At 38.6% G+C, this 27,075-nt stretch overlaps 2 protein-coding genes across 2 annotated transcripts; one reads left to right on the top strand and one right to left on the bottom strand.

The window, feature by feature from the left end:
* Positions 1–474: 474 nt before the first annotated feature.
* LOC133858518 (uncharacterized) lies at positions 475–2,587 on the bottom strand. The gene is made up of 2 exons (XM_062293994.1): positions 1,010–2,587; positions 475–897 (listed from the first exon to the last, which is right to left on the bottom strand). The coding sequence occupies exons 1-2, from the start codon at positions 2,585–2,587 to the stop codon at positions 475–477; spliced, it is 2,001 nt and encodes a 666-aa protein (XP_062149978.1).
* Positions 2,588–12,479: 9,892 nt separating this feature from the next.
* LOC133866717 (ubiquitin-like-specific protease 1D) lies at positions 12,480–25,733 on the top strand. The gene is made up of 14 exons (XM_062303341.1): positions 12,480–12,986; positions 13,750–13,801; positions 14,272–14,366; positions 14,465–14,721; positions 18,114–18,162; positions 18,518–18,597; positions 18,702–18,734; positions 18,842–18,937; positions 20,827–20,929; positions 21,304–21,401; positions 22,419–22,541; positions 23,517–23,631; positions 24,970–25,077; positions 25,204–25,733. Exons 1-14 carry the CDS (start codon positions 12,642–12,644, stop codon positions 25,354–25,356), a joined length of 1,707 nt encoding a protein of 568 aa, XP_062159325.1. The 5' UTR covers positions 12,480–12,641; the 3' UTR covers positions 25,357–25,733.
* Positions 25,734–27,075: the final 1,342 nt, after the last annotated feature.

The raw sequence follows: 27,075 nt of genomic DNA, 5'->3' as shown, positions 1-27,075 counted from the left end.
GGCGTTGTGGCCAACCGCTCTGCACTTCGAGCATCTCATGGTTACACCACCTTTCCTCATGCAATATGGATTTTTTGGCTCCTCCGGACCCCTTCTCCTAATCTTCTTTGGCCTTCCTGGGGTAGGTCTAACAGTAGGTGGATCCACTTCATCTTGGCCGGTTCTTATCCACTGGTCCTCGCTTGGCACTGGGTATATCATTGGGTCGTATGCCTTCCTGTAATTTTCGACACTGTAATACTGATGCAGGTACTGCTCAGGCTTGGATGAGTTATGTAAGATGGCTGAGATGGCATGTAGGCATGGAATGCCAGTCATGTCCCACTGCATGCACCCACACGTACGATGCGCCAGGTCGACGACAAATGTGCCATAACTGCACTCAACTTCGTATAGTCCATCCCCAGCATAATGTGCAGTGCACTCTGCAGCATCCTTTCCACATTGTTCTAACTTCGCCACTATCTTCGGGCATCATTCCCCAACATACTCCCTAATTCCCTGCCTTTTCTTCTGGTACCGCCTCATCAACTTCTTCCTGATCATCTCTAGCATGGTAAGGATTGGCTTGTCCCGTGCTTTGATAATATACGAATTGAAGCACTCACAGAGGTTGTTCATTACCAAATCGCACTTCGGGCCTACGTCGAAATAAGCCCTAGCCCAGGTATGTGGGTCAATCTTCTCCAAGTAAGCATGTGCGCCTGGACTCATCCTCTTCATTGCAGCCATTTCCCGGTCAAATCCATGAATATTATAGGCGGAAGCTGCCTTCCACAACTTATCCTTCAAAACCAATCCTTTATGCCCATCACCCCTAAAGTTCGCATATAAATGTCTCAGACATATGCGATGCGGGGCGGTTGGTAGCACATCCTCGAAACTAGGAATCAAACCCTAGGCACAAAACAACATAATACAAATAAATAATAAATAATAAATAAAAATCAGTGAAAAATTATGAAGAAACAACAATAATTTAATATTGAAACTAAGCAAAGTAACATACCTTTTGCCTATCAGAGATGAATGTCCACCCATTACTTCCATTTGGACCAAGGTCAGCCACCAATGTCTCTAGAAACCAACTCCAACTGTCCTTATTTTCAGCTTCAACCACAGCCATGGCAATGGGATAAATGTTGTCATTGGGATCTCTCCCAACAGCAGCCAACAGTTGCCCCCCATAGCGTCCCTTGAGAAAGCATCCATCCACACCTATCATAGGCCTACAAGCCTGTCTGAAACCGTATTTGCATGCTGCCAAAGACATATACAACCGTAGAAAAGTAGGTGGGACATCTAAAGTAGGTCGTTCAACTTTCATCAACATTGTACTCCCTCTATTTGTTTGCCTAACCGTTGCACAATAATCCCATAGCCGCTTGTACTGCTCTTTGTGCTTACCTTCTATAAATTCTTTGGCTTTCACCTTAGCACTGTACAGTTGCCTAAAACTGACATCAACATTCCATTTCCTTTTTACATCGTCATGGAGAGCTGTAAGTGGATAGTTTGGCTGTATCTTGAATTTGTGGAACATCTTGTCCGCAATCCACCTAGAAGTTACAATTGAGGACTTGTAACATCTTGTACACCGGTGGTTAGGGTTCAGTGACTTAAGTATAAAAGTCATCTCACCCGGTACCAATGAACCATAAACTCTCCAAGGACAACCCTTGGCATTATTCCTACAGACTCCAATGATCCGGTCCCCATCATTTTTTGTGAACTGAACATCCTTTCCCCTGAACAAATTGTATTCCCTCACAGCTTTCCTAAATTGAGCTGCTGACTCAAATGACATGCCCACATCCAAATGCGGGTCTTCCATGTCCACATATTCGAATTGAGAAACCCTAGTAACACACCGAACCCCACTAGTCTCCTCAAACTCCTCATCACTTTTAGGAGGACTTACCAAAACATCACTTCTGGCCAAATTAGAGGATACCTCATCCTCTTCCTCATCATCCAACAATTTAGATGGATATTCTAACCCACCAACATGAGTCCTATCTTGTTGGGCTGCCTCTTCATGGCCACCATCACCACCCTCCTCCTCACCGGAATCACCACCCTCCTCAGAATCACCCTGCTCATCAAAATAAGAATCACTATCTTCTGATTCGTCAGGTACATCCCATGCATCGTTCTCATCATCACTCATCAATGCCCTCCAGTATGGGTCATTTACATCCTTCATCCTCCTTTCCTCAACTCCATCATCCTCTTCAACCTCACTCACATTTGGGACTAATTCATTAGCAGACTTTGAAAAAGCAACAATGTATAGCACAACAAGTTTATGACCTAAAAATACATCAGCCATTTTCACGACATCCTCATCTGAGGTTAAGAAAACTAACCCGTCTTCTAATTCTTTACCGGCCTCACAATAGTAAACAAGGTCACCTGGATGGTATCCAAATTTTTTAACTACATTTTCGATCTCAAAAAATGATAGACAATCCAAGTCATAAGGTTCTTCATACAACCCTATATTCCCACCAACATACGTGCACCTATGTCGCCGGTCAAACCGGCCCCCATAATGAACCCTAAAAATCACATCATTGCTTGCCATTGTATATGCCGGCTGCTTGACACTACACATATAAAATATAAACTAATATGAGTATTTACTAATATGTGTATGAGTTGCTTGAATTCATTTCTGTGTTAACTTAAGTTTTTAAGAATTTTTTTTTTTTGTTGTTAGGGTAAATTTTTACTACATGTGCTTACCTATCATCTTCATATATATGAAAATATCATTATGTTATCAAACCCTAGATTAGAGGTATTTTTATTAACTCCAGGTCTAGTATACATATATTTCTGGAAAAGTAAAAAGTCAGTCAAAGTGTTTATTAATTGTTAATGCTTATAGAAGCAGTACTGTACTTTAGATACAAAGTAAAATTTCAAGTTGTAAGATTCTATAGAAGCAGTACTTTAGATAGTAGTTTAGATACAAAGTAAAATTTCAAGTTGTAAGATTCTATAGAAGCAGTACTTTAGATACCTAATTGTGATTATTTAATGGATTAATTGTTAAATCTGTTCTAAACAATTAAATAAACTCATCAGGTTGAACGAAATGTAATCTACACATTTTAGACAATTGTAGACCATCCTATTTTGACCTTTTCCCCCCTTTACGAAGACATTCGGGACCACCTAAGAGAAGAGGATAAATATAAACAAAAAAAGTTGTGGACCACCGAAACATATTTTTTAGTACAAAACCATCATATTCCCAACGTTTTCCCCATTACAAAGACATTCGGGACCACTGACAAAGGGAAAACACGACAACCGTGCAAGACCACTACAGGAAAAAAAATTAAAAAAAGTAACAAAAAAGTAAAAAAAATCAACAAAACCATCGACTTTATCGCACAAAACAACAACAACCACACAGAATGTCGGAGTGAAATTTTGCTTTCACTCCGACTTCGACAACAACAACACACTTTCTAATTTTAATGAAAGAGTGAAAGTCGGCCGATACCTGAAACAAGGGTGACCTTTAAGTGCGAATCTGGGTTTGTTCCAATTTTTTTGTACGAATCCGCCGTGCGTCAGGTTCGAAGTGCAAGTCTTTGGTTCTAGAAGATTTCTAGGGTTTCTAAGTGTAGAAGACGGGTTGTGCGGCGCTCAGTGAGTTAGGTCACTCTTTGTCTTAGTTCTTCACGGGGCATTTCCGGTTTTTTGGATGATAAAGTAAGGGCATATTCGTAATCTAACACCCCATCATTTACATATTCGAACGGTATATTTAGGGAGGCTAATTTCGTCCTTCATTCCACTGCAGCTGAGGGCAAAACGGAGAATAAAAAGGGCTGGGACCGTTGACCGACTTTGACCGTCTATTTTAACCAGGAAGACTGACGGAAGGGGGTAAAGTGCGTAACAGTGGAAGTTGAATGCTCATTTTCGGTCAAGTTGGTAGTTCATGGGGGCATATCACATTTTTTGGTAGTACATGGGGGGAAAAGGTAATTACCCCAAATTTATATGCATGTCTTATAAATGAAACAGAAACATTGTATTAGATGGCCTTAATATACAAACATAGTATTAGAAAGCAATTCGGATATAATAGAAACAGAAAAAAGAATCATTCTTATAGCATCTTGAAGTAGACTTCTATAATATTCTTTTTTTCTTCCACCTAAGTAAGGAACTTCGTTAAAAGAAGCACCTACCAAGTAAAGGAAATTTCTATGAGAGAGAGCTAGTAGTTTTATAATCGGTAGATATTACTTCAAATCTTTTCATCAGCTATCAATTTCATACAAATCAGATCTAGTTATTTTGTTTCCAATTACTCATTTACTTGGTCATATAAATCACAAGTGTTTCCAAGACAATGTATTAAGTGTAAGACATCAAGTTAGAAACGATAATCATCACAAAATAACTAACAAATTTCTCGCAAAAATCAAATCCATCATAATAACATTAAAATATTAACCTAAAGAATAGAAACACAATTGCGAACCGCAAAGTTTTCAAAAATAAAATTAGCACAAAACATGCGATCCAAAGCATAATCGTCTATTCCTCTCCTCAATTCTTAGTTTTTCATAGCAACCAAACAGATCATCAACATCTATGCCCAACATAATTCTTTCTATATGAATTAGAAAATACACTCACTCTTCAATTGGAATGAGTCAATTTTTTGGCTTGTCCTTTCTAGTTCTAGGATTTATACACTGTACTAGTTGTTTCTTGAGGTGTTATGTCGACCACCCTTTTTTGTGTTGGTTTTTTTTATGTTCGCTGTGTATCTTCCCCTTTCCCTGGACCCTTCGTAATTGCCTTGAAAAAAATAAAAAAATTTGAATTTTATGATTTTCTTTTTCTTTCCAACCAAACAGAGACGGGAAGAGAGATTGAGAAACGTACAGGAAAGTACAGGTAGAACGAAATCGATCGCTGGAGCCAGTGGGGAATTGATGCGGATTGCGGGCTGCGACGCTCTGCTTAGAGAAGTTAAAGCCTTAAAGGTTAGGGAGTTAGGGTTAGGTTAGAAGGAAAGTAAGAAAAGCTCTGCAGGGTCTGCTTACTTGCTTAGTGCTTACCGTTTTTTACTTCTTTTTTTTTTTTTTTTTTTTTTTTTTTTTTTTTTTCTGTCTTCTTCTTCTTTTTTTCAAAATCTGCAGGGCGGGGCGGGGACCTGGGAAATTTCAAGGCCCCCCTGCAACCCGCCCCGCACCGCACCCGGCGCCCAAATAAGGCCCCATGGCCCACACCATGGGTGCGGGTTTTAGGCTTTACGTGGCGGGGATTGCAGGGCGGTGCGGGTTCTGCGGGGATTTGCTCACTCCTAATTTAAATGACACAAGATTTTTGTTAACGAAGTGGAAACTTAATATGAGAAAAACCACTCCGGGGCAGCCAAACCCAGGATATCCACTATTCAGAAGACAATACTAGTTACAAAGTAGTAGCACTCATATACCCCTGATGCAGTGGTCGTACCTTGAACTCTAACGTGTAACCCAACACAAACGCCTCCCAACCAGGTCTCCTGCCTGAAGGGGTCTTCAATGGAATTATTTACCTTAGGGCCAACCCCTAAGATAGACTTCAAATAAGCGCAGCAACAGCACACACAATAATGGCTTTAGAGAGACAACTCAACTCGATAATCTCACAATATAACTCTCTAAGCACTAAGGGAATTCAATACCGAACTCTTGCTGTTCTTAAGCATAGGGACCTTTGTTTATAGGCTAAGGGTTCAAATGAACATCTGGCTTGATAAAACCTAGGCTTCGTCCGAACGGTAGTCATAGGGCGTCCGGACAGACAACTGTGCGATCGGCTTTCCGAAAATTTCGCTGAAATTCTTTCCTGATTTGAGCCGCGTCCGGACGGTGGTGCCCTGTCGTCTGGATGGTCGCACTTCTGCTGCAAGTAATTTCCATACCAAGGCTTCGCGCATTCGGACCAAGGGAATGGTCGTCCGGACGGTTGATTTGATGCACGCAATTTCCATATCTGATGCACGCGCGTTAGGACCAAGAGGACTGACGTCCGGACGTCTGGATTTTGAATGTGATACTTGCCTTATGGATGAGCGCGTCCAAACGGAAATCCACTTCGTTCAGACAGTTGCAGCGATCTTCCCATAACTGTGTTTTGGAAAGAAACCCTGAAGCTTGTCGAACACTGAGAGTCGTCTGGACAGATGCAAGCTGGAGAAGCTTCTCGACACAGAGGAAGGTCCGGACATAAAGTTTTCGTCGTCCGGACAGATGATGCTTTGGACAGTTGGGTGTCTGGACGGTATGTCACGTCGTCCGAACGGCTGGCAGGGAACCGAATTTTCTAACTTGTAAATTGAGCAGAATCTTCTGGAAGCACTCTGAATAGCGGAATCCCTGTTAAAAAACATCATTACAAAGAAGTGATTTTGTCAAACAGAATGTGACCAATTACAAACTAACACACTTCAAACATGAATGAGCTCCTGCTAGCAGCTTTCACTCTAGAGGAAGTTGATTAAGCCTTATCACAGATGCACCCCCTCAAATCACCAGGACCGGATGGCTTTGGCACTAGTATCTACCAAAAACATTGGCATAGAGTTGGTGATGAGGTTAGGAAAGCTGTTTTGGATTTCCTAAACAATGGAGTTTTTGATCATTCGATTAATTCTACTTTTATTGCTTTGATTCCTAAAGTCACTACAGCCTCTTGTGTTAGTGAGTTTAGACCTATTAGTTTATGCAATGTTCTTTATAAGCTAATAGAAAAAGTGCTAGCAAATCGTTTAAAACAGGTGCTGCCCTCCATCATTTCCCAACATCAAAGTGCATTTGTATCGGGCCGCCTAATTACGGATAATATTTTGGTTGCCTATGAAGCTCTCCATTCTATGGATACGCGTATGAATGGCAAGAAAGACTTTATGGAAATGAAGACTTTATGGCAATGAAGCTTGATATGAGTAAAGCTTACAATCGTGTTGAATGGTCGTTCTTGGAAGCAATGATGCAACGATTGGGTTTTACGGAAGCATGGATCTTTTTGAGTAAGGCTTACAATCGTGTTGAATGGTCGTTCTTGGAAGCAATGATGCAACGATTGGGTTTTACGGAAGCATGGATCTTTTTGATTATGCAATGTGTTCGTAGTGTCACATATGCAGTGCTAGTGAATGGCGTTCCTTATGGAAAAATTACTCCATCCCGGGGGGCTTAGGCAGGGGGACCCATTATCCCCATATTTGTTTATTTGGGTGGTGAAGGGACTAAGCTCTTTAATTGTCAAGGCAGAGATGGACAACAAAATCATTGGAGTCCCTATTTCAGCTGGGGGAACTCGACTTAGCCATTTATTTTTTGCCGTTGACAATCTTCTATTTTGCATGGCAAATTTCATATAGTGGGAGAATATTATGAAGATTCTTAAACTATATGAGAAAGCATCAGGCCAAAAGCTTAATGCGGACAAGACCTCAATTTTTTTTCAGCAGAAACACCGGAAACAGAATTCAAAGATTTTTTGAAATCCTATGCTGGTATCTCTACCATTTTCAGTTTTGAGAAATATTTGGGTTTCCCCTCTTTGGTGGGTCGTTCCAAAAAAAAAAAAAGACTTTTGCTGGTATTGAGAGTCGGGTTCGCCAGAAATTTGATGGTTGGAAAGAGAAGTTTTTGTCCTAAGCGGGAAAAGATATCCTTATTAAAGCGGTGGTTCAGACAATTCTTATTCATTGTACGAGTGTCTTTCAGCTACTGAAGACTTTATGCCATTCCCTCAACTCCTTGGTAAGTCAGTTTTGGTGGGGAAAAAATTATGAAAGCAAACGGGTGCCATGGATGAGTTGGAAAAGAATGGGCGTCTCAAAATCTCATGGTGGTATGGGATTCTGAGACTTGGAAGTTTTTAAGAAGGCGTTGTTGGCTAAGCAGAGATGGCGATTATTACAAGCTCCAAACTCTTTGGTAGCTAGAATTATGCAAGAAAAGTATTACCCTGGTGGGAATTTTCTAGAAGCACAAAAGGGGAGGAGGTCGTCCTATGCTTGGCGTAGCATAATCCAAGCTCGGGATGTTTTGGAGAGGGGGTTTGCTTGGAGGGTGGGAAATAGAGAAAACATCTAAATTTGGAGGGATAAATAGATTCCTCAACCAACTCCAATGCTGTATTATCATCCTCCCAAAGAATTGGCCTTGGATGCTCATGTTAGTATGCTAATAGATCCTAACACCCGATGGTGGAATTTTGCACTTATACGTTCCCTCTTTGATCCATGGGAAGTGGATAAAATTTGCAGTCTAGTTTTGAGTCCTCTTGGACACTCGGATCAGGTGGTATGGCAGGGGACTAAAAATTGATTATTTACGGTAAAAAGTGCTTACTACTTGGAAATGCAAAATAGAATTCAGCAAATAGGAGAATGTTCAAATGCAAGGCGGGAAAGGGAGGTTTGGAAACTCATTTGGAATATGAAGGCACCACCAGTGTTAAAAAATTTTACTTGGAAGTTATGTCATAATTTACTTCCTACTAGAGTGAATCTTTATTCCAAGAAAATAGTCCCATACCCTCTTTATCCTTGTTGCCTAAGGGAAGAAGAAAGCCTCTACCGCATATTGTGGTAGTGCCCCTCAGTTATGGCAATTTGGTAGGACTGTCCTCGAATACTTCAGAAAATGACAATTGCCATCACAGATGGGTTGGGTCTTGTTCAAGGCTGGATGCAGAGGCTAGATGGGGATGAACTAATGCAAACACTTACTGTGGCGAGACAGATTTGGCTGAGAAGGAATTGTTTTGTCTTTGAAAATTTCCTAATGTCTCATTCGCAAGTGTTGGAAATAGTGCAGTCCACATTGGCTGCTTTTAAAGAAGCACATGATTCTGTGGCAAAGGAAAATACTGGGCTGGGTCAAGTACGGATTAGGTGGAAAAAACCACCAACGGGTGTTACAAAATTTAACTGGGATGCAACACTGAATAAAGACACCAAGACTATGGGTGTAGGAGTTGTGGTCAGAGATAAGAAAGGAGAATTTGTGGCAGGTTTTTCCAATATAGTTCCTCACATTGTGGACCCTCTCACAACCAAATTAGTGGTTGTATAGTATGCAACCCAGTTTGTTTGTGATCTTGGGTATCCAAGTGTGCTCTTAGAAGGTGATTCCATGTATGTAGTTTCAGATCTGAATAAGAAGGGGCCTTTATGGGCTGGATGTGGACAACTGCTGCTTGACACAAAGATTCTTCTTTCTAGTTTATCTCAATGTTTGGCTAAATTTGCTATTTTACAGTTATTAGATAAGGTTTGGTTAGAAGATTGTCCCTCTATTATCCAAAAAATTGTACTTGCAGAGCAAGCCGAAGATTCATGATTAATGAAAGTTCAAAATTTCCTCAAAAAAAAAAAATGAAACCCATTTTCGCCAAATGTCCTAACTATACTCACTATAACACGTTTTGAGGCCCTAACATGGATTCCAACACTGTCAGTAGCATAAATATATACTTCATACACATTAAAGTCCGTTCATTTTCATAAAAACATCTATCACATCATTAAATCCAACATATTCAACCTAAAAACTCAAATCAATAACCCGAATTAATAAACTAGGGAAATGAAACCTAAGTAGATCAAGCCAATATGCTTATGAACAACAATATGAATGAGATTAGAGCAATGAGTTACCTCTCTTGAATGTAGAACTTCAAGAATCCTTATTCTCTCTCTCTCTCTCTCTCTCTCTATCTCTCTCTCTCTCTCTCTCTCTCTCTCTGGTTTTATAAGGTAATAGAAAGCTAAAATGGGTGAAATGGGTGTAATGATGAATATATAAACCTGACATGCACGTTCAAAAAGGCGGAAATGTTGAAATTTAATTGCATGCAGCTATCTCGATCGATTTATACCCAACTCGATCGGTCATTACAGTTAATGTCGATCGTTCAATCCCACATCGATCATTTGTTATGGTTAATTTGGTATCGACGTTGATCGATTGATCAAAGCAAAAATTATCGTAAGTCTATAAATCACTCGTAGAACCAATCCTAACATCCTTAGCATACTTAAACCAAATTAAAGATCGAGTATTACATCACTCATTTCACTTGTAAAATTGTTAATTTTTTCGATACTACTACAACATGTAAGGAACAACTATGTGGACCTTTAGAATGCTACGGTGCTACCCTTAGTAATCAAGGAGGGCTCTGGTTTTAGTAGCAATTGGACTTTCGTGAAAACTCAGCCAGGTTTTAGGCTTAGCCATATGCAGCGCCCTTTTTGCATATGTAAGAATAGTAATAGTTTAAGGAACAATGTAATGTACATGATAATTTCATATATCTATGTTCAATTTAGAGTGATGTGTTTTGCTTACATTTTTTTTTTAAAAGCCACAAGGCAAAATTTAAGGTAATGGTAATAGTGTCGCGTGAGATAATGCAAATTATCACATTTTTATGTTTTTTTATTATTATTTTTTTTTGAACTGGAACTGGAACTTTCATTAATAACAAGGCCGAAGGCAAATGCAACAGTTCGAAGACAAACAACCAGCCCAAAAACTACAAACGCAAGCCCGTAGGCCAAGGTAATGAATAGAGATACAAAATCCCTAACCACTAAGCTAGGAACAAACCCAGCTTAAAGCAGCTGCTTAAGCAACAAACTAAAATTGCATGAACAAACAATTTGATTGTCTCTTTACAATAAAGCGCAACCCAATTAAAATGAGAGGGCCTGATCTAGCTACAAACCACCTAAAATGCCAAAGTAATTTATAGCTCATTACAAAGGTAAGCTGTGAACAAGACACGGATGTCAAAAATGAGAAAAAACACAGATCACAGAAGCCCAGATACTGCCGGAGGAAGAAAACTGCCCGGTCACCGGCGCGTGTAAAACATGCGCCACACCCGGACCTCCCTTGCTGCCGTCGGGCACCCCTCCAACTTGAAACACCCCCAAAACCCGGCCGGAAGAGTGGAGCGTGGCTCTCCACGCGTGGGCCACCCTCGGCGTGTGAGGACTACGCTCCGCGCGTGGAGGCCCGACACCGCTGGTGGCTGAGGTGGTGGCTTCAAAAGTAGACGGCAAACACTGCTGAGCGGGTCTTGTTGCAAGGTCTTCGACGAAACATTGAAAATCTAGCTTGAAAGGAGTCGGAGACACAAGCCAAGGTCATTCCTCAAAACCATCTCCAACCTCCCGATATGCTAAAACAAGAGGAAAAATGAGCAAAAACAAAGCAAATAAACAAACTTTATAGCTTTAAAGCTAGGAGAATCACAGTCACCACCGGATATAGCTGGGGGGAACAAAAGCTCCACAACCCTAGTGGTTGGAAGAGATCTATCACCACTGGAACAAACCAGGGGTAACAAAAAACCACCTTGACTAACAAGGAGCCAAAGGGAAAATCACCACCGGAAGGAAGGAGGCGTGAGGCCAACCCCCTCCTAGTGAAAACCATACTCACAGGGGCTCCCTCTTCTTGCTCTCTCTCTCTCTCTAGCCAGGAGCTCTCCCAATTGCGTAATCTATCACATTTTTATGTTAACGGGGCATTAAAGATGTGGATTTCATTTTAAAGATGTGTAAACATTTTTATAAGGCAAATGCCTCTCTCCCTTTCTATCTTTCTCAAACGTTTATGAACGTTCGTTTGTTTCTTTGTGAACTTGTAAGAAAATAAATAAACTCCAATGTATATATTGAAAAATGAAAGAAAAATCACGATTTATATATATTTTGTGTCCTTCATGTTATTTTTTGTTTAAATTTTAATTACTTTTATATCAAACAACCTTACGCACTTGAAGAGAGAAACACAATGATATTTTTAAAGGCATATATAATTCATAAAAAATATAATTATGAGTCCATCAAACATGAGAATCTCACACTCCTTATAACTTTTTTAGTTACATTATCGAAGTACATATTCTTAGGCGTTACATTATAAGAAATGTATGGCTAGTTTGGCAACCCATTTTCATTCTCCCTCTATTTCTTTAACTTATTCCAAAAATATCAAATAAAAAACATTCTAACTTTTTTACACTTTTTATATCACATCAATTATATTTTATTATTATTTAAATAAAAAAACCCACTACAAAACAAAACTTTTTTACTTTTCAATAAAACATTCTCAAATTTTATATCACATCAATCACTTCTTACTATACAACAAACAAATACTCCACAATACAATTACTTATCAAACAATTCCGTAGATGCCGAGAAAATGTTAGATTTCTCGAACAATACACCTTGTTAGGGTTATAATTTTATGTTTTTATATATTGACCTAGGGTTTTTATAATAATTTCTTTTATTGGGATTGCTGGATTGATGACGTGTTTAAATCTCAACCTTCAATTTCATTAAAAATAAAGCATATAGTATTGCAAATACTTCGCAAAATGCACTCTGACTATAGGCATATGCTCGGCAAGTGCCACCCACTGTACCCCTCTAATCGCTTGATCACTTTTGCCAGAATCCCAAATATAGAGAGAGAGAGAGAGAGAGAGAGAGAGAGAGAGAGAGCGGCAGACAATCAACCAGAGCAGTCTTTGTGGGCTCAAAAAAGAAAAGACTCTTCTCTCAGAGCATTCCATGCATGGAGGAAGAGGGAGCCGAGAGAACAGAGCTAGTTCTTGACTGGGAAAAGCTCTTGCCCAGCGAAGACGACGACCCACCTGTCGTTCTGATCGTCAAGCCCACCACGACGACCACTCAGCCGTCGAAGCAGTCGGCAATGGGCTCCGCTCAGCGGCTTAATTCGCAGAGAGACGAGGGCTTCGACCTCCTTAGCGATCACGAGCTCAACGACTCGATTCGGAGCAAGCGGTGTACACTGGAGACGATGGCTCTGAGATTGCCCGACAGAGGGGAAAAAGTCCGGGCCACTCTCACGCGACTGGAGGAAGAGATGGAGCGGAGGAAACTCAGACGAGTGGACAAGGTTTTCTTTTCATTTATTTTTTCTTTAGTTGCTCTTTAAATTGGTTTTTGTTTAGCCTGTTTGGTTGCCGAGAAAAAGAACAAGGAATGCAATGGAAAATTAAATTATGGGTTTGCGTTTATTTCACTAATGCTGCGTCAGATTAAGGAAATTGAAGAATTGGTACCTGGCACGAGGAGTAATTGTCCTATTCACATTTGAGAGGAATTTTTTTTTGGGGGTTTTCCCAGGTCTTAGCTAGGGAAGTATTGAACAGTGATAACCGAGATAGAATCTGACTAGTGTGTTATGATTGTGTAACGTTTTCTCAGATTTACTTGATTGGTTAAGAAGCTCATTGGTGGAGCCACGTTAATATATAATGTTGCTTTAGTTGGTAGTTAAAATATTTGGATTTCGTCATCAGAGGTTCATATCTGTATAAAATGAATTCTCTGGGTATGTATTTAGAGGTGAGCAAGTAATATGCAGTGATTTCTTTCTAAAGAAATGTGGGTTTTGCGTACTGGCCTTTAGTGAGTCATATGCACTATCAGGGTATGATTTCAATGTACCTCCACTTGTCTTCAACTGGGACATTATATTAGCCAAGTTCATATGATGCCAGTTTATGACCTTTAGTTGCCTATATTCTGTTCCTGTGCATTGCTGGTAATATAATTGTTAATGATCTTGTAGAACTCTTGGCAAAAACATATCTTCAATGCTTTAGCTGTGTACAGGAGTTTGGCTGGTTTAGTTGCTTTTGCTTTTCATTTAACAGGAAGCTGATGGATGTGAGAAGCCCACACAATCAACGAGCTTAAGTACTACTGGTGAGGTTCTGGTTACTTTACTATTATCTTTTGGAATTGGTGATTATTAATAGCATGTTCAGTTGTTTAAAGGTTTTAAAGAAGTTTGGAGATTAACTGTACATCATACTGGTAAAAATGGATTGGGAAGGACTTAAATGGAATTAAAGTTGCTGCAGTATAAATATTAATTAATGCCCAAGCCATTATAGGACAGTAGGTATTCTTTTTTTATTTTTTTTTCCTGAACAATGAGAGCAGTGTTGGAGGCTGGACATTTTAAAGGGTGGGGTTTATTGTCAAGGTTTCAACTGTTATTGTTGATCCAAAATAAATAATACTCTCTTTTGGGCCCTCAAAGAATTTATAAAGTTTACTTGGGAGATCCAATGCTTGAAGCATGAATAATGTGTAAAAGCAGGCTGCAGTTCTTTAATTCATGATATTTATTGTAAAGTATCCTATTTAACGAATCTAAACGCGTTCTATAGGTGTTTCTAATGGCTTTATAGAAGAGACCATATCATCTCAAGCCCATTCACAGTCCTCATTTGCTTCACAATTCTGTCGAAAACTGGAAGAAAGTGTATGGTGCTTTACTATATGTTTTTCACATAAATTAATTGTGGACCCTCTAAGTGAGCAACATGATAACTTTGTATCTATTTTTAACTTATAAAACAGACATATTGTGGAGCGACTGATGCATTTGACAAAGAGCTATCAGTTTTGAGTCGTTGTGACAGCCGGAAGATGACACATAAGAGAGAGTTATCGCAAAGGGAAAGACGGAGTGGTCGATTATCAAGACAGCGGTCTTTTCAATGTCCAAGCAATATCTCTAAACAAGTTCTCTCGAATAGTAACCAAAAAGGCAGAGCTTCTCCTACTTGTTCTCTTCGCCAGATTGGGGAAAACTTGTCCAGCTGCTTTACTGAGAAGTAAGCATGTTTCCCTTTTGCTGGGTTCCTCTCTTTCTCTTGATATTTAAATCTTTTTCTTCCTTTTACCTATTATAATACCATCGTGGGGCTGTGCCAGTTTTTCTTTTCAATAAATTATTACTTAGAAAAAAATTATCATCACGTGGATTGTTGTAAGTTTTTTTTATGGATTTAAATCTCTCTCTCTCTCTTGTAATGCTATTGAATTCATACTCCATATATGTGTGGCCGGTGTATCCGAATTTAAAGACCGACCAACACAATGGTAGAAACCTCTATAACGATGCCAATTGTGAGGGAGAGGCTCTCTCACGAGCCGAATTCTTGGAGTTCCAACGTGCAATGCAACAGACGTTTTGTGAGCTGCAGGAGGCGTTTGATAGAATGCAAGCATAACCTGTTCAGAACCAAGGGGATGCTGGAGCTCATGATGATGATGGGATCCTAGTGCGACCCGTCCATCATCGCTATCCTGCTCTAAATCGGCCACTGGTTTATGAGGAGAACTTCAACGATGACAAGGACTTAGCTGAAATCGTGTTCGGAAGGTATGGTGGAGTAGGCCGGGGGGGTGCTAGACGTGGTGGCATTGGGTATGGAGGTTTTAGCATGGTGGCTCTGGAGTTGGAGGGGATGTTTATGGAGGTGCTGGTTGTAGAGGGGATTCGGAGGTCAAGGAATGCACTGCAGTTATACTGGTGGGGACGGAGGCTATTCAGGACAAGGTGTCTATGCACCCCGTGTTCACTTTAACGGAGGCCATCAACCTAGCAATCTGAGCGAGTTGCAGTTGGAACGATCAAGGGCACTAGAAATTGAACATAATTCTTCTGACCCAACAAGATCAACAGTAGATCGAAGGAAACAACCACTAGACACGCCGGCAGTATAAACACAATTCTTGGCCTCAGTTAGGAGGGAAGCAAGCAGCAGTGGCGGCAGTTGTAGCACCTACAACCAATAGTCCATATGTGACCTGGTTCGGACAAGTGTTTCAAGTGCAACCAAAGTGGGCATCGGTCACATTAGTGTGCTAGGACGCAAATGGTGAACCTAATTGAGCCATAGTTCGAAAAAGGCGAATTAGAAGGAGTGAGGACCTGGTAGTGGACAACCTTCTCACCTATAGCGAAGGCGAAGCCATCAGTGCGACAAAGGTGAGCTGCTTTCTCAATCATTGATGGTTCGGAAATTGTTGTTGACACCAAAAAGAGAAGAGCAATCACGATTCAACATTTTCCGTATTCACTACACTGTCAACGGGATGGTCTGCGACCATTATGGAACCAAGGCTACATACCCCATTCGAATGCAACCGCACCATTCTGGGACCAAGGCAAATTGCTTTGATTGCATTGCGTTCGAATGGAACAACAAACGTGTCATTATGAAATCTAGGCAACATGCCCCATTCACACCCTCGTTTGAATAAGGCCGTGAACACGACATTCTGGGTGAATCTGCTTGATACGCAACAAATGTTTTAAAAGGAAAGGTTTCCCATGAAGACAAGAATCATCACCCGATTTCCATCCAAATTTTAATCTAATTTCAACATAAATTAGTTTCCTTATTAGATTAGAATTTAATGATTTTGTTGAGTTGTCCTTCCTTGGGAAATTTCCTTACCATTTTAAGATTTTACGTTTTGTATTAAGTAGTGTAGAGCAGACGATTGTTATTCATCTTTGAATCAAGAATACAATTGAAATTAAGTATTTTATTTATTTATTTTTATTGTTTCTTTCAAGCTTTTGGCTTGTTGTTTGTGTATAGAAGATGCCTTTCTTTTGTGCAATTGATCTCATGCAATCCGCTATATCAATGGGCTTTTAGGCTAATCCTTAATTCAGTAGGACTTTGACTCCGAATTAAAAATAGAAAATTTCACTAGAAGATGTAGCTAGAAACTTTTTTTTTTGATAAGTATATGTAGCTAGAAACTTAAAAAACCACAAACCACAAATAAAGACCCTATGGATTGGGAGTGTGGAAATGTATGAGGGGGTGGGCTAATTTTGCACATCATCTGTGAGATATGAGGTAGATGATGGTTCTGAAGTGTTGTTTTGGCATGATGTATGGTGTGGGGAACTACTTTTGAAGATCCTCTTTCCAGAGTTGTTCACCATTGCTTGTGGTAAAGATGCATGGGTGGAGGAGAATATGTAGATCCAAAATGCTAATAGTCATTGGAATATTCTGTTTACTCGGCCTGTGCATGATTGGGAGGTGGAAGTGGTCTCTCGATTTTTTGAGTTGTTGTACTCTCAAAGAGTAAGGAATGAAGGTGAGGATAAAATTTGTTGGATCTTATCGAAAAGGAAGTTATTTGAAGTGAAGTTTTACTATCAGGTATTGTCTACTCCTGTACAATCCACTTTTCTTGGGAGTATTTGGAAAATTAAGGTTTCCCCCGAGAGTGGCATTCTTTGTGTGGACGCCGATAATCTTAACCTTGAATAACTTACGTTAGATGAATATTGTTGTGATGGAGTAGTGCTGTATGTGTAAGACTTGTGGAGAGTCCATCGATCGCTTATTCCTAAATTGTGAGTTTGCAACAGAGATGTAGATTGTGCTTTTCAGCTTTTTGGTGTTGCGTGGGTTATGCCTCGGAGGGTGAGCGAGTTGTTGGGAAGTTGGAGGAGTCAGATGGGCAACTGCTTGGCGTTGCACTTATGGAGGATGGCTCCATTGTGTTTGATGTAGTATCTATGGCGGGAGTGGAATGCACGCAACTTTGACGATTGTGAGAATGGTTTGCTCAATTTAAAGAAGTCGGTGCTATAAACCTTGCATACATGGAGATTGACATGGAATACTTTTCATGTTTCTACTTTTTCTGAATTGTTAGATTTATGTTTTTCTTTCTCTATGGATTATGGGTTATCCTGTATACATCATATGTACTTGGGTTGCGCCCCTCTGAGCTTTGAATGAATATGCATTATTTATAAAAAAAAACTATGCCCTATACCAACAAATCTGAAAATTACCCAAAATGTCTATGGCACGATCAATCATGAAGTGATATATAAATATATTTGGTTGGTTAGGTTTGCATACTCCTGGTAAGTTCATTCCAAGACCTTAACCTCTATACTTCTTTACAGGAGAAAGAGGTGCTATTTCAGCTAAAGAGCGTTGGAAATTTCACAAAACATATATGATACTGAACCAGCTCTCTACCAACTCAAAGGGAACATAAACTAAGACTTCAATCAACCTAACATATGCATGATTGCAAGAAAGCCTTACATTGATTCTAGAACATATTGCTTAACTCCTTTACTCTCTACTTTTTCTTTGTCTTGAGCCTTGTGTTATTTGAATCACCAATGGCCTGAAAATGAATTCAATTTTTGATATTTTTCCTTTTCTGGTAGAAAGGATGCTTTTCAAGTCCTTCATCCTAATCGCTCGAGGCCTAAGAAGGTACATCTTGCTTTTCTTTTCTTTCTTCTTTTTCTTTTCTTTTCTTCTTCTTCCTTCTTTTTTTTTTTAATTTTTAATTTTTAATTTTGACCTTATGTTGTTTAATCATCGGATTTGAAACTATTATTGTGGTTCACGAAATTATTTTGCGGATCCTTTTATAGTAAATTGAAAATGTTTTCAGAAAAATGGGAACATAACTTATTTTTGGGGGCATGAACAGAACAACTTTATGTAAACTAACCTATAAAGATTTCTCATATATAAGCTGCAATAGGTTTTATGTTTTTGTCTACCTTTATCATTCCTTTGTCTACATTTACTGATGAAATTAATGGTAAGATTATTCATACAGGAGCAGACAATTGTTCTTATAGATGAGGATGAATCTCAGATTCTAGAGATGACAGAGCAAGAAGACAAACTTGCTGAATGGTAAATAGGACTTCCAACATGGGATATTAGTTTTATTAGATGTATTTGGCTTATCTAATATGTGATGAGGTCTGATATAGTTTGATTCCAATGACTCTTTTCAGCTTGAAAGATGCAAAGATCACATACCCATCAAGGTACACTAAAAGGGTTGCTCATAAATGATGCAGAAGGTCTTCCTTTTACTTCATTTATTTGAAATAATATCTGTTCATTATATATTGCATCGTACTTTGTTGGCCAGGGATGATCCAGAATCTATCGAAATTTGTTATGCTGACATTGACTGCCTTGCTCCTGAAGGTTTTTTGACATCAACTATTATGAATTTTTACATCCGGTTAGTGTATAGATTGTTGAGATAATTGGGAATACACATTAACTTACTATCTTATTTGACTGTCGAAGCTTCATATCTTTGTGCTATTGTTCATCCAACAGCTCTTGGGTAGTTTGAATCGGAACAGGGGACTCTTTTTACCTTCTTTTTGTAGCAGTTTCCATTTAATGAACTCAGTCTTTGACATTGCTTGAAATCAATGTCTCAGTTTTTTAACATCTTTTGCTTGTATCTTGGCATTTTATGTTTTCTGCTGCGTCATTACATGTCTTGTTCTTGTTCTATTCAATTATTTCTTCTTGCATCAAAATTTGTATTTAGTAGATTAGTGCCACTCCAATTGAGAACGCATTATGCATGGGTGATGATTGAAAAAAAGACCGGAAGAAAAGGCAAATGGATCCTGATTTTTCTTAATGATAACTTGGCATGGCCTTAATTGAAATTGGTTGGTTATGACTTTCCTGATTGGCGCCTCGGGTCAGTAGCTGGGCTTCAGGACATTACTACCATAACTACTATCGGCCCGAGCCCAAGGAAGGAAAAGAACGGACTAAAGCGAGGAGTTCATTGGCCATGCACAGTGAAGGGGGATGGGGGTCAACCTCTTTCATGACCCATGGCCCTAGTGTGTCACTTGGTTAGCATTTCTAGAATAAATTAAGTAGGGGGCCAACCAGCCAGCGAAGCCAGAGTATTACTTGATCCGTGTGAAGGGGGGCGCTTTCCACGGGTCCAAGGTTTACTTGATAGGGGAGGGTATACGAAGTGACTCTGTCTTAAAGGGGTTCCTCGTCATCAAAACAATTGAAATTTGTTGGTCCATTGGATGTTGAGTTTTCATCATTTTAGTTATGATGTGATGCAATTTAATTGTAATTATTTTTTATAAGTAATTGGTTCCAAAGGGAAGGGGAGATACGAATTAGTGACCTCCGCTTATGAGGTGTGGTCCCCGGCCGATTGAGCTATCCCTTGGGGTTAAACGTGATGCAGTCTAATTGACCAATGGAAGATTTTGCTCATTCAACAGGGCTTTTTTCTTCTGTTTGATTAGATTTTTTCTTGCCTTGTTATTTGGGTTATAAGGGAAGAAATGGAATCCAGGTTCAAGAAGGTGTTAACACTTGGCCAAAGTGGATAAGGATAGAGCCACACATAGGATTTGGTGATGTTCTTGATAGCCTTTGGCCTAGTAAGCTGAAGTTATATATATGTTCACACACACACGGCCACACACACACATTTCTTGCCTTGTTATTTGGGTTATAACGGAAGAAATGGAATCCAGGTTCAAGAAGCCTTTGGCCTAGTAAGCTGAAGTTATATACATGTTCACACACACACACACACCCACCTCTGTATGCAAAGTGTCCACACACACACACACCTCTGTATGCAAAGTGTCCACACGCACCCACACCTCTGTCCTAGTTAATTCTTGAATTTTGCATGCAAGTGTCTTCTCCATTTGTACAATTGAACATGCCTTGCTGTTGTTTGTATGTGTGTTACACAATAGTTACCTCTGTCACACCCACACACACACCCACACCTCTGTCCTAGTTAATTCTTGAGTTTTGCATGCAAGTGTCTTCTCCATTTGTACAGTTGAGCATGCCTTGCTGTTGTTCGTATGCGTGTTGCACAATAGTTACCTCTGTCCTTGTTAATTCTTGAGTTTTGCATGCAAGTGTCTTCTCCATTTGTACAATTGAGCATGCCTTGCTGTTGTTCGTATGTGTGTTTGTGTGTGCTTTCTTTTTACGATGCACATGACATGCACACACTATTTGGGGAAATCTTTTTGTTCATGGGTTAGCTCTGTGGATGGGCATAACTTGTATTCGAGTTTCTGTATTTAATCACTTGCTGGTTTATTTGGCTAGATATATACAGCAGCAAGCATCTCCAACAAATAGAGCAATATGCGATTATCACTTTTTCAATACGTATTTTTTCAAGAAGCTGAAAGAGGCTGTATCATACAAGGTATTTGTTTCTCTTGGTTTCTGTTTTCCGTAATCAAATTCTTGTTTCCAGATTTTGATGCTGTAGAATCTTTTTTTGTTGGGTTTTGCATATGCCAAACTGTAGAACTAAGTTTTTGAGCTAGTTATTGATGGAGCAATTTGATAGTAGTTTTGGTATAGCTGCATATGTGGCACGAGTTGTTGTTTTTATTTTATTTTATTTTATTTTTTATGTATTTATTTTTCAGTAGTGGTGATTATAGGTAGTGTGTTTATTCAGTTTATCTGAGCAAAAAAACTTCTCTACTTTAGATGATTTTTTGACATTTAGTTTGATATGGCAATGCATTTTCTTCTGCCCAATCCATCTCTAACTCATATCCCTTTATGTAGGGAGATGACAAAGAGACTTTTTTTGTCAAGTTCAGAAGGTGGTGGAAGGGTGTCAATATATTTCAGAAGGCATATGTACTTATTCCAATACATGAAGAGTAAGTTTTTTGAGATGATTTGGAGTTTTGTAAAACAGTCGGAGTTGCAGGTCTAGCTTTTTTTTTATAATAAATTATGGGCCATTATTTCACTATTTATCATCTCAAAAAGAGGTGTATGAGAATGATTTAGAAACAACTGGGATGGCATCAGAGCTTCAGGAATAAAGGAAGTCTAGAAGAAGCAAAATTAGCAAAGAAAATTGGGTCAATTGAACGAGAGGTTATTTAGACTTTATATATTCAGTACGAATGTAAACTTATGTATTACCATTATTGTATAAGCACCACAGACATAGTTGAGTGTCTCAAGTGGTGCATAATGCCTGATTCTGTTACGTATCTAGGGTAATTAGAATTAGGTTTTAAATTAGGTAAGTGTCGTATTATCGTTTAAAAGAATAATAACCCTAAAAAACTCCCAAAGCAACTACTAGAGTTGTTTATAATTTTTTCTTCTTGATATTTTTCATTCTTCAATACCCCTATTTATAGGGTTACAAGCTAAAAATACGGAAACAATAAATAAATAAATATTACATAAATAATACTAAACCTAATGGGATAATTAATTCCCTTATTTCCTTCCTAATAAAAAATCTAATATAATGGGATATAAATCCCTTAATCTTGGGATTCTTGCTTTATGAGCAAGACTCATTATTTTCCTAATTTATCATAAGAATAATACCATACTAATAAACCTATTATTCTTTTAAACGATAATACGACACTTACCTAATTTAAAACCTAATTCTAATTACCCTAGATACGTAACAGATTCAGTCCCTTAAGATGTTGAATTCATTATACCTTCAGCTAATATTAGTGGCTACATTCCAAGTAACATGTGAAAATCATAAATCTAATAATACAAGATGCTTTCTGCTCCGTGCCTCTTCTCTTGTCTGGTTAAAATCACTGCAAACCTTTTTACTTAATGTTGTTACTTATCAAAAAAAGAAAAAACCACTTACTTTATGTTGTTGATGTTCTTTATGTTGTTGATGTTTACAGTCTTCATTGGAGCTTGGTGATTATATGCATCCCAGACAAGGAAGATGAATCAGGGCCAATTATTCTTCATTTGGATTCGTTAAGACTTCACTCAAGCCGATCGATTTTTCAGAAAATCAAATGGTGAGACAAAAAGAAGCCCTGCCTGACCAATTAAGGAATGGTTTTTTTTTTTATATCTAGTGTACTATTTTGTAAGTTTGGAAAACAGATGCATCTTTTGTCATCTGTTAATGTCATTAAGTTTTTGTTTCTGTTAACAGTATTGCCATTAGTTTTATCCTCAACTAAAATGCATTTTAGTTGTAAAAGCATTAAAGTCAAGTGAGTAATCATATTTCTTCTCAAGTTGTTCAAAGGTTAGAGTGTGTAGGAAGTGTGGGGCACCATTACAGGAATTGCAATGTGCACTAGTCCTTTCATAATATGGTTGAATCGTTATATCAGAAATTCTAAGTAGGTCAAGTTTATAGATGAAGTTTTCTTAGTTAATACGTTTTTATCCTATAATATATATGTCACAGTGAGCATAATAATGTGTCTATGATTTCTTATCCTGCATTTCATATGGTTATTTTGTTCACTTTTTTTTTTTTTTCCTTCTTTTAGTTGAGTATTTTGTAAATTTAAAGTTCTTTAGAACACTCAAAAGTTTCCTTTCCAGTTGATCTTATATTTGGAATTCATGTTTTGTCACATGAGAGCCCCACAAGCAAGCTTTTGTTTGAGAAGCTTGGATATTGGAGAGGGCTGCAAACTCATACCTGAGATTTTTACCACTAAGCTTTTTGTGTGAAAACTCTGTTTACTCTATTGGATTGATCTTTCAATATTTTTCAACTAATGTAAGCTAATTTTTTGATTGGTATGGAAAACATTTTCTCGAATCAACTATTCGTTTGAGTGCCTTCATAATGTCAATATTATTTATTTACTCTATTGATTCGTTCATTTAGACATATTCTTCATACTTCTAAAGTAAGTTTATGAACTAATAATATTGCTATGGAGAAACATGATTTTCGAATCAGCTATTCATTACAATGCCTTCTTATGTAATTTTTAAAGCTAAGAAATGGTATAAATTGTGCTCTGTAGCTTTCTGAAAGAAGAATGGAACTATTTGTCTCAAGAAGTTACTCCTTCAGATCTTCCAATTGCAGACCACATATGGAAACATCTCCCTCGTAGAATTAATGAGAACGTGATTGCGGTAATATTTTTTTACTAAATTCCCTCTATTTTTTGGTCCATTGAGTCCCATTGGGTTATGGGCTATACAATGGGAGGTGACCCTCTCTCATCACTTAGTCCCCCACACCCCTTCCTAGCGTTGGTGTGATTTGATCCTGGGCCTCTTGTACGAAGAAAAGGTACTACATGTGCTTAGTGTCTTAAACCTGTCAAGAGTGTTTGCCTTTAACTCAGGTGGTAAAGGGGTGGACTTAAACTGGTCATAGTTCTTAAGTTCAAATCTTATTAAGCAGGAGTATAAAAAAAAAATATTTCTAAGTTCATGTCAAGAATCAACTTTGGGTTCCACTATGTAAAGCTGCCTACTGTGAAATAGTGAGTGAGACATTTTTTTTGGTTCCTTTCTGCTATTGAGAATTATATGTGCAGTAGTTGCATTGACAATGTTGAAGCATCATAATTGTCAAATGAATTGTATTGTAGCCAATAAGTTCAAATGCAAGGCCTCCATTTATTGCCTGTTGGCTCGACTAGTTAAGAAGAAGAAACCGAGGGAATGTTTTGAATTTCTGCATGAAAAATTGGGAGAGCTGTTTTGCTAAAGAGTTTGTTTGTTTGTTTTATTTTCTTCCAAGGTTGGTGCATGAGTTCGTTTTACTTGTAAGTACATCCATGAAAGTATGGAACTTGTCTACTTTGATAGATTGATTTCTCTACATTTGGGGGAAATACATGTTCCAGTGGAATTTTGTTTGGTAGGGTGTTAATGTGATGTTTAGGAACCTTAATGTGTGAAATAGACCCTGTTTTCATAATTAATAAAACAAACCCCTGCTTTACTAAATTGTTTCACTAATGAGTATATTCTTGAAAGGGATGTAATCATATAGATATTGACTAATAAGTCTTGCTCACATTTGAAGGTTATACTTCCCAGCGTGAAACTTTGTTAGTGGGGTTTAAACTTGATGCTTAGGGACCTATGTGCTCTTAGTCAAATTGATTGGTGCTTAGGGACCACACAAGTAGTTGATGCCAACATCTTCTCGAGAAGTATGATGTTAGATCATGAGAATTGGAGGAAAAAACTAATTAGAATGCTAGTCAATAATCATTTTCAGGTTCAACTTAACATCTATCTTGAAACAAACTTGCATGGAAAGTGTGCCCAGTGGGGAGGTTGAATTTGAGGATCATAAGCCCAATACTGAAGGGAAGAACTGAGGGAATTCTTTCTCCTGACTTTGACTATCTTTAGGTGCCGAGGGTGTCTTTCTTTGCTATGATTTTATTGTGAAACCATGGGCACTTATTACTGAATTATTAGAATCTTTCCTCTGTTCTTATTTTCCACCAGGTTCCTCAACAAAAGAATGACTCTGATTGTGGTCTCTTTGTTCTTTTCTTCATGGAGCGCTTTATTGAAGAGGCCCCTGAAAGGCTGAAAAAGAAAGATTTAGCAATGGTACAGTCTTTTTTTTTTTTTTTTTTTTTTTTTTGTGTTTAAAAAAAATTGGAATGATTAAAATTCTTTCTTCTTATGGTTAATTTCATGAAATGGTTTCCTTGGTTTATATATTTTCATTCTCAGTTTAGCAAGCAGTGGTTCAAACCAGAGGAGGCCTCTGGTTTGAGGGCAAAAATCCGGAAGATACTCATAAAAGAATTTCAAAAAGCATGTGAGGTTGATCATATCTCAGAATCTTCTCCTTTGTCTACTAGCGACCAGAAGGATTCTGACTGAATTTGGTTGAGGTGCGACCAGTTCATTAAATGGAATCTGTCACCTTGTATAGCTCACATGGTGGATGCAAGTACTTTGATCCTGACCTGCATTAGTTCAGCATACCAATGGCAGATCTGCTTTGTAAAGATTATTTTTCAATTAGTTTTGTATAGCCTGCAAACTTGGACGTCCAAATATCATTCCAAATTTCCAAGAAGAGGTGTACCCAATTTCTCGGAGTTACTGGAGTACATTTTTGTCAATAGTACTGACCAGTTTGTGGGTTTAGAAACCCATTTAAATTGATTCACCAGATGTATAGAGGAACAGAATAGTGCTGCTTACAAGTTATGGTGGTACTTCAGGGCAATGTCCACAATCTGCTTTTTGCCAAATTTTTGTTTTCTTTTGGTAGGTTCTGTGAGTAGTTTGAGTTCATCTGGACTTCCCAGGTACTGCTTTTGTGAAATTTTATGAAGGCAGAAACATGAACTGAGGTTGAATATGTGCTTTATGGAAGCAATAACTTGTCTGCACAAATGATGTCTGCCGGCCGTTAGTTCCTCTGGTCTCCTGCCTTCTGGCATCAGATATATCCATCTATTGAAACCGTGACTATTCGGCAGCCAATGGGCAGAAAGGAGGTGTTTTGATGTGGTATGAGAAGTCCAACAAAAAGCCATCTTCATATAGCCCAATCAGGTTCTTTTTTTTTTTTTTTTTTTTGGTGGTAAGCGGCCATTTAGTAAGCTGATGTGCTCTACTATTAGCACCTCGTGAGGTCTTTGAATATCTACAATGATGGGGGGCAAAATTCTAATCAAAGAACGTTATGGCTTTATTGATAGCCAGATCAATAATGAGAGAATCTCCTTCTCATAGGAGATTGCAACCATAAGAAAATGCTTGGAGGATCAAAGCTAGTGCAACTGCCATATCACTTATGATGGCGACACTCAAAGGAGGAGGGCTCCAAACAAAATTGTTGTGGGAGGAATTCTTCCAAGCAAACTAGATGAGATCTAGTTGTGATAGTAATCTGCTTCAGCAGATAGGAATCTTAGGTATGATAGCCTTGTGAATAAGAAGATTTCTAGCTAGCCAAATCTGATCCATGATGTAGCTGACGGGATTTGGGATTCATTGATGTGCTTCTTGGGAATAGCAAGCAAAGATTGAGGCTTCCAAGTGATCTTCTAAAGAAGATGCTTAAGCCTATGTTGGAGTTTAAGGCTCCAAAGACAGTCCCAGTCAGCAGAGTCCAAAGGAGCTTGCTTAGGAGGTTGGTGCTAGATAATGACTTCATGGGCAGGTTTAACAGTGAATTGACCAGTAGGGGAAAGAGCCCAAATCCAATGATCCGAGGAAAGCCTTTGAGAAAGATGAATGTTTAATATTTGCTACACAGAAGGCCATATGGGGGGTCAAAAAGCTGCTTCAGCAGTGCAGTATTTCAACATCTATCTAAGGGAAGAAAGAGGTCAGCTATATGAATATCGGGAATAGTTTGAAAATTAGGGTTAGGATTAGGTTTGAAGGTAGGTGAAGTGGGGGTCCAAAGAGAGGGCCAAATGGGAAATATTCAAACCAGAAGATATAGCCCAGCAAGCCTCCCTTTCAACTACATTACTGTTCTTTAAGATACCTGTCCAAAGTCAAGAAGAATTAGACTTTATAGGGGCTTCAAGGAAAGGTACAGTTTATGAGATATTTGCTTTTTAGAGTGTCCACCCAAAC

The sequence above is a fragment of the Alnus glutinosa genome, chromosome 1 (genome assembly GCF_958979055.1).
Source record: "Alnus glutinosa chromosome 1, dhAlnGlut1.1, whole genome shotgun sequence".
Taxonomy (NCBI): domain Eukaryota; kingdom Viridiplantae; phylum Streptophyta; class Magnoliopsida; order Fagales; family Betulaceae; genus Alnus; species Alnus glutinosa.
This window is presented reverse-complemented; position numbering and strand designations above follow the sequence as displayed.